Below are 8,824 nucleotides of genomic sequence, written 5' to 3' on the forward strand. Positions count from 1 at the left end.
TGGCTCACAGGATGATCGCAGACGCTGCTTTCGCCAGCGCGTGGAGGTTTCGCGGGTGAACTCACCTTCGCCTTAACGCTGTTCTTATGGTGGGGGCGTAACTGAATGGTGGCCAGTAACGAATTAGTGGCGACAATGCAGTGCTCCCGCGCGCTGAATGACAGTTTTTACCATACTTTTTACGTTGTAATTTATGTTTTTACGATCGGACAAATATCTCGTGGTCTCCGGTACCGCAACCAACCGTGCGGGACGGACGTCATCCGAGCGAACTCTTTGAAAAACCTTACGAGGTTTTTTGCTTCACTTGATTATGACTGGGAAACTGTGTCGCACTGGGCCCGATTATTACGGTAATCTTTTGGTTACATATGGGGCCATGGAGTTTATGCGTTAGGAAGAGAAATGAGCTTTGAAACGGGAACAAGGGACAGAACCGTAAAAACACACAAAGATGCTGTAGGATCACACAACAAATCCTACAAATTCTTTTGACTTGGCTGACCTATACATGTAGTGACTGGGAGGGATGACGTGCTTCGTAAGTGGAGATTTATGCCACCGGAACCCACACACCAGGCTTGAGGCTTGCTCTGGTGGGGATGCCTGCGGCTATCCGGCCTTCGTAAGTGGACCAGCCGCGCTACGCTTGGCTGGGCGCCGCTTCGGCGCCCCCCGCTGTTCGCTTCGCTCGCGATATATAGATGGTACGTTTAGCCCAGTACAGTGCACGGCTCGCTGGAATGCTCGGCGATGGGCCTGCCTCCGCAAATACCGCACGGCCCTGCTTCGCGGGGATCCCCGCGCGGGTTTGCTGCGGCTACGCGACCTCATAACCGCTCGCCTTAGATGGTCGGAGGCGCTAGCGCGCCTCATTTATTTAATGATGTCGTCCACCCTTTCTTTGATTTCACTGGAATGAACGTGTGTTTCTACTACCCCGTTTTCGCGGCTGCTGACCTCTAATAAACTGTTAGAAATAATACTCCGCACATTCGGAGGCACTTGGATGATAGCTTTTGGGATAGGACTGGATTGCGCAAGTGGCGTGCACATCTCCGTTTTCAGAGGTTTCAAGGGAGGGATGACACGTTCTCCGAGATTGACTTAAACTCGGGTGGTAGACCTTTTCATACCCCTGCTCTCATTAAACATTTCTGTGTCGTACAAATGTTGCGTCGCCCCTCCTGGTACACTACGCTGACACTAACTCAGAAACACGAACTTTGTCTTAGCGCCAACATGGTATAAGACGGTGGATCTCTTCTCCGCAATGAAGTGTTGCTCTGAGGGCTTTAAAAGATCTCCGATGAACTATTCGCAACTGCTGGTGCCGCACAGGCTTCTTTTATAAGGCCCGGATTAAGTGAAATACAGTATCAAATAGCAAATCATTTTAATGTCCATGGCATAGTTTATTACCCTCTCGTTTCTTTTATGGCCCACCCTCCGCGAAAACGGGGGGTCGCACTGTACATCAGTCCGAATCGCCAGTACACCTGTTTTAAAAGAAAACAGTTTCTGGCACCAGCAACCTTCAAAAGACGAGAGCAACCACTTGTGTCAAAGTAATCATCAGCAACCACTTTGAGCAGGGATGGCAAAAAAAATATGGAAGGATTTTTTCAAAATAAAAATATCGAAAAAATATTTTTATTTCCATTTTTATGATATTTTTACCATTTTTATACATCAAACCCCGCTGAAACGGATCGCCTGGAGCACCGTATAACACAGTAACTACCTGAATACTGGCCTCAACGCATACTGACGAGTGGGCTGCCACCGCAGGGCTACTTCAGCTTCATAGGTGGCGGAGCCGACAATGCCGATCGAGGTCAAGACACCTGAGGACTTCAGCGGCGCCATCGGCGAGAACCAGCCGGCCACCGTGCAGTTCTCGGCGCCGCGGTGCGGTGGCTGCAAGATGGTGACCCCCCAAGGTGACGCAACTGACGGAGAACGAGTTCCTGGCCGTCAAGTTCCTAAAGGTGAGCACCGAGGAGCTGGAGAGCGTCTGCAAGGAGATTGACGTGGACTGCTTCCCCACCTTCCGCGTGTGCAAGGACGGCGAGATGACCGCGTCGCACGTCAGCAAATATAGGGCCCCACCTAATAGAGCGCGGTTGTCAGATTGTGTCCGATACAAAACCGAAGTGTTTTATTTTCGTACTTACACGAATAAAAATGAAAAAATATTTAATTTTTTTTTTGCCATCCCTGCTTTGAGGACCGTTGGCAACCTACCCCGCCCTGTTTAGTACCCCCCCCCCCCTCTTCTAGACACAACCTCATCATATGCTTTGTCAACACCCAGTGAGATTGCTGTACTGTTTTAGTAGAACTCCGGCCGGAATACTGAGTATTAGATTAAATGCCCCAGTGCAATTCAGGTGTAATTAGAAAGAAAGAAACAGTTGTACTGTAGCAGATGCTTTGAGCTGTGGCATTTACCCGACAACATCGACAAACTAGGAGCATATGTTCGGTAAAGACTCCTTTCCATAGCAAGGTTTCGTGTAGTCTATGAAGTCCTAATTCACGGTCTAACTTCCAATTTGGTGGACCATTGGCGTAGTAGCCATGGTCCCTTCCCGAAACCGAGCCCGACGCACCCAAGAAGAGCTCGAAAATACAACCCGTGAGCGCTAGAAGCAGCTTTTCGTCGAAGAGGAAGCTCCAATAGAGTTTGAACAACTGTGGAACACTCTGGAGGACCCCATTCTTGCACCGCTTCATCGCTTGGGCTGCATACACACAAAACAAGACTCAGACCAGGTTAGAAAGAGAATGTACGTGCACATGCGCATCAATGTTCACGAGCTTACTCGTCGTGGTGGACATCTTGGACACTCCGTGACAGGACGGGCACTTGACGCCGACGCGCCATTCTTCACGATCAGGTGCTTCGCGCAGTGGCGCAGCTCACCACCTTGGCGTCCGCACGTCAATGCCAGACAGGGACTGGTCGACTCGCTCCCGACTCAACAGAGCGCTCGACGGCCTCTTCTACTCGCCGCAACATGCTGACATCACTGACTGACTCGTCTTCTTCACCACAGCCAGCTGCAGATAGTGTGGGTACACAATCTCCGCGGGACTCAATCCATCCGGGAGCTTAATCGCTTTGCTTCAGTTCACACAAACGAAGTCTGGCTCCCCCGCAGAGATCCCTTTCGAGCCATCGCTGAAGCTGTTGTCCTCCACGACGGATGGAAGCGTGTCAATCGCCTCCGAGGAGGAAGTGTCGGACGCAACAGCGACCGACTTCTGGCAGTATGGGCACAGCATCACGCACAAATTGGCAGGACATTTTCCAACCGCCGGGCGAGCGTCGGCATCAGCAGTCTGCTTGGCAGCGACTGCAGAACCAAGTATGGATCGGTGATTTTTTTTTGCCTTTTGGCACCCCTACGAGGCGAACGGTCGATACTACTGCCGGAGGATAGCAACTACACAGTACACTAACTAGATTCCTAATTCATTTGAGTCAGTCTGAATACACCTTGCACGCTTTCATTGAAGGTTCACCATCGCATCTGCTTGTTACAATTCTAAATCGATCCATGCGACCTTGTATTAGCGGGGGTACTCCGTAATTGAATTTAGGTTCTATTATAATAAATAGGAGTTTAGCGACCTCGAAGAGGTTCCAACATCCAACAAAGATGTTGGATAATGGGGCGACTACGCCGGTTTTTCACAAAGCATTTGTGGGATACGATCGGTCTGAAGCTGCGCGTGGACTCTTTTTGGGTTCCTATCCCACAAACCACAAAAAAAACACTCGCTTCGAAAGGTCTCTGCTGACATGTCTGTGGACGAGCCCGAAAAAAAACGGAAAGTGTACAGCCCATGTTTTCAGTCGGAGGGGGTGAAACGACTCTCAAATCTAGCAGGAACGTTCAAGCTTAATCGACCCCCGTTGCATTTGAGAGCCACGAACAACCCGCAGAGTCAGCCCCATGGTCCTGGTTGGTGCTACGAATACCTGCTCGAGGCTGGGTCGGTCTTAAGCGGGCTTTAGTGACCGATAGATCTACGTTTGGCACTCTGCCACTTACTATGGACGTCATCCTTGAGCTGGACAATTCCAGGAGGCCCAGACCGCGATCGCGCACGCTGTTGTCGCCGCTGTGGTCTAGGGCTGGGAGACCTCCTGCCAGAAGACCTCCTGCTGCCAGAGTTGCACCAGCAGTTCACCTTGACCCATAGGATTTGTAGCAGATTTGCAGACGATGACACAGCCAAACATGTTTGGACATGTTCCACCATTTTTGGGATTTCTTACTTGTTTTCAGTATACTCCTTTCCCTAACCTTGTTTGCAAACATGGGAGCCAAAAAAAAAGATTACTTCGACAAAGATTTCTCAGCAAAGATGTCGCCTAGACAGTCTGCCGGAAGGAGGCGAATTTATTCTCCGCCCTCCGATCTTTCAGTCGAATATTGGCCATTGAGGTAACCGCTATTTTAGTTCAATGACATTTGCAGAAGGATGAGCACGGCTCGTGCTCGCTCGGCCTGAAGCATGCTCGTCAAACGTTTGTCCGAGGCATGGACGAACTGCTTGCGGTCTTTCCAAACGCTGCTCAGCGTCCTAGCGCCGCTGGGCCAGCGGGCCCGAGCTTCAGCTTGTCCTTTCCTTTGCCAGCATCTGAGGTTGATGCAGCCTTGAGCTGAGCCGACTGCCACGGAGCTGAGTGTACCGAGTGTAAATGGTTATCATCTAATGTTCAAGGGCCGGTGAGTGCGCTAGAACCACAGTTCACAAGTCAACACTAGACAGTTTAATGTGAACAGCGGGTTGTTCACAATAGAGAGGTTTCGAAAGTACGCTTTCACTGCCACAACCCTCACAGCCCGAGCTTGGTGATAATGAAAGCCATGTCGATTTTTTACTTTTCGGAGGTTCACTATCCTCACATTTTGCCTACCGGAGAATACTCAATGATAGTCTACTGTTCAGTGAACGGAAAAGTGCTCACTACGGTACGGTGGATATGGATGGCGTGAAAACAGCAGAAGCGACGGTACCAAGCACGCTTCAGTGTCCGCGCGCTCGTCACATCTGCACCATAATCTGCGTCACTGGCGCCGCTGCCAAGACGCGGCGCATCCAAAGCACCAGCGGCGTCGCTCTCCAGGCGCAGCACGCCAGTATGCTGTCTCTGAGCGGGTACGGCCATGCGTGCGTGTATCCTGATGTAGTGTCTATTCTTACTGTTGTGTTGCTCGTGGAAGGCTGCGCGTGACGCAGAGCGAAGCACTTGAGCTTCACGCGGTGCTCGTCCACTACGGGGAGGAGGATACGTGGCTGGAGCTGGTGGCGGCCGGCGCCGTGCACGCACCCGAGCGGCCCCTGATCCCGGCTGTTCGGTTCAACTTGCTCGCGTGCACGGACGCGAACGCTGAGCGCGACTTTCGGTTCCCGGTGGGCGGTATCGTCAGCCTGGTGAGGCTGCTATGCCTACCGGTGGTCATCATCACTGAACGCGGTGACCGCTGCTCCGTGGAGGAGGCTATGTGCATATTATTGTACCGCCTGAGCTATCCTCGACGGCTTCATGACATGGAGAACAAGTTCGGACGTGCGAGCCGCGCATTGTCGAGTATATTTCTGTACATTGGTGCGTATGAATTATATTCGCCACCGTTGGAGTACAGGATTCCTATAGACCTATCCCATTTTTGGTAGTACAGGATTCAAACAGGATTTTCAACCGAACGCATACAGGATGTAAGAAAAAAAAATATCTTGTGTCTTCAACGCGAACCCACACACACGGCTTTCCATTTGGCAGCCGCTGCTCCCCGCTCACCCGGTCAGATCACTAAGCAGTGCCGCCACCCCACCAAGCAACCGCCGCCGTCGCTCCAAGCAACCGCCGCCGCCACCCCAAGCAACCGCTGCTGCGCCTGTCAACCGGTCGCTGTTCGCGCACCAAGCCGACGAGGGGACGTCTGCTAGCACCTCTTCACTTGCACAATGAGCGGCACAAGGCGCAGTCCACGGTTTGCGGCGCGCAGCAGGAACCACCAGACACCGGCACACACTAACTACGCAAGCGGGTGCCCACGAGCACGCGCCAACGTGCCAGCGATGGTCAGCCCACAGGGCACGGCTTCCAGCGGTGATGGCGGGTCCGAGCATGGAGTCGGTGCAGTCGGCAACGTCGACAATCGTGCCGATGAAGGAGTTAATTCTGCTGGTCGCGGGGATAGCAACCAACACGAGGATGGGAACGAAGGGGACACCAACGAGGACGTAGAAATCTGTGCTGGTGAAGATGCTGACGGTGGAGACGACTGTGGAGACGTTGGTGATGGCGGCAATGGTGGAGAAGCCGCAGCCTCCGACGATAGTGAACGTGTCCAGGATTCATCCACGATTCCTGTGTGGCTTCGTGCTCCAGAGCCGGTGTTCGTGGACGCGCCCACAACGTTGTATAATGATTGTAAAGAATGGGACACGTATTTCTCAGAGAATAAGGAGCAAACACACCAGGTGTTGCCTCGGTTTGAGGTCATGTCCAGGGCACAACGCAACAAGCGGCTACTAAACACGAAAAAAGGCAAACAAGGTGATGTCGAGCTGGTGCCAGAGGGTCTAGATCCGTATCAGCGGACGTACATATGCATGCACGTGAGAAGAAGCCTGGTGTGTTGGGAAAGCGTCCGCGACAGCATACCCGCTACACTGAGTGTCCGTTCCGGTTCTTCGTGCAGTGGAGGATGAAAGACAACTAATGGCAGCTACCGTATATGAGATCTCCTACTTCAGAGAGATCTCCTAATTCCTACCGGTCGATAGCCAATCAAATACATGACAGCTTCCACGTCGACAGTAGAGATCTCCTAATTCAGAGTCTAAAAACGGTGCAGAGCGTACAAACAGTGCCCCTTCGCGCACAAACAGTGCCCCTTCATTCCAAGAAAAGCGCCATGGTCTGCACTCCGGGGCAGCAACAAGGGCGGACCAGGACAACCGGAACTGGGAAGCTACCCAAGCAGTTCAAGCGGGTGGCAATAACTTACCACCACAAGGACGACGTCATTGAATATTACGACGCTGTAGTCTCCAAAGATAAAATGCACGTGACTGTGAAGAACTTCTATCCCTCTCTTGCACCCGCTCAAGTTCCACCTAAGAAACGGCAAATTTACAACTGGTTAGACCAGCGCGAGCTTATTGTGGAGAAGTGTGAGACAGGGTGCGGATCCCACTGCAACGACCGCAAGCTTGGCGCATCGACAACTCTGTCTCGTGGGCTGGAACAACAAATTGTCCTGTGGATCAACTCTTTGCGGAAAGAAGGTGTTCCTATCACGGGCTCGATGGTAAAAATGCAGGTTAAAGACTGCTACGATAGCGCAGGTCTCCCAGCTGGGAAAATTTCTGCCTCTCAAACTTGGCTGTACTCATTTCTTCGGCGCAACACGCTGAGCATCCGTAGACGCACACGCCAAAGCCAAAAGACGCCTGAAGACGCTGCCGAAGTTGCCAAAAACTTTGGTCTCGACGTGCAAAAGAAAATGGCAGAGCTCGGCGTCGATAAAGCATATAATGCTGACCAAAGCGGTAAGATGACTATTATTTATTGCACCCTTGATCCCAAACTAATCTCACATTTAAATTTTAGCCATCAATTATGAATATTTACCAGCACAAACTGTGGCTCAGAGTGGGGCAAAGACTGTTTGGATGAAAAGTGCAGGAAAAGATAAAGATTGAGTGACATTAATGCTACTTGGAGATAGCCATGGCCAGAAGTACGACCCCTTTTTGGTTTTTAAAACCAAACCATCAGTTGACACACATCGTGCCCGGGAAAATACGGCTTTCCAGCACGGGTTTGGCGCGACGCTGTGGAGACAGCTTCGATGAGAGCAGAATGGAGTGCAAATTTTTGGTAACCGCGCTGGCTGGTGGAACAGCGAGCTCACTATTCAGTTTTTGATTTATCATTTCCTGCCGAGAGCCAACATGCATGTACCAATACTGCTGCTGCTTGATAATTTTTCCGGCCACTGGCGCGCGGACGTGAAAATCTTTGCCCGGCTGATAAATGTAGAGCTGATGCCCATTCCTGCTGGCTACACATTCGCGTGCCAGCCAGCGGATATCTCCTGGAATAAGCCCCTAAAAGATGCTATGCGAAAAAATTGGGTTGGAAATATGCTACAGCAGCTTCGAAGTTCAACTGCAACCATCCCGTTCAAGCTGAAGCCACCCTCGCGGCAGCAGTTAATCAGTTGGACTAAATCAGCGTGGGACTCGCTGTCGGCCCAGATTGTTATGAGCGGCTTTGAGAAGGCAATGATCATTCCTAAACAGGTTAGAAGTGCTCATCTTACCAACCAGAATGCGTTCGACGCCGAGCCAGATTGGGCCCTGCTCGATCGGCTGCTAGATGAGGTTCCCGTGATTCGCCACTTCGTAGACCCGAATCGAGACGTCGATACGCTGGTGCTGGAGGAAGACAATGTAGACAACGAGGCTTAATACATGTATATGCATACCGGTAGGAATCTGCACTCTACTTTCAACATCGTTTTGCTTGACATTCATGGTACATAAATTCGTCGGTACTTGTACATCTCGTGTACCATTTACAACAGTACAACGTCAATATTCTGGGGTCTGAAGTAGGAGATCTCATATACGGTACAGGTGCGAGGGGGACGGTTTGTTCATAATCACAGGGTCTCAGCGGATACATACAGTACATACCCCTGTACAAGCGGTATAAAAGACGGGCGTGTCGAAGCACGCGTGGAAGGAATGCTGGAAGCCGGAGCAAAGCGGTCTAAGATCTATGACT

At 51.3% G+C, this 8,824-nt stretch overlaps 1 protein-coding gene across 1 annotated transcript; it reads left to right on the forward strand.

The window, feature by feature from the left end:
• Positions 1-1,825: 1,825 nt before the first annotated feature.
• IUM83_18822 (putative thioredoxin) lies at positions 1,826-8,505 on the forward strand (the record flags this gene model as incomplete). The annotated part of the gene is made up of 4 exons (XM_067943840.1): positions 1,826-1,991; positions 5,022-5,178; positions 5,244-5,454; positions 8,293-8,505. 4 exons carry the CDS (start codon positions 1,826-1,828, stop codon positions 8,503-8,505), a joined length of 747 nt encoding a protein of 248 aa, XP_067783908.1.
• Positions 8,506-8,824: the final 319 nt, after the last annotated feature.

Source organism: Phytophthora cinnamomi (genome assembly GCF_018691715.1).
Source record: "Phytophthora cinnamomi strain GKB4 chromosome Unknown Contig94, whole genome shotgun sequence".
NCBI classification, from domain to species: domain Eukaryota; phylum Oomycota; class Peronosporomycetes; order Peronosporales; family Peronosporaceae; genus Phytophthora; species Phytophthora cinnamomi.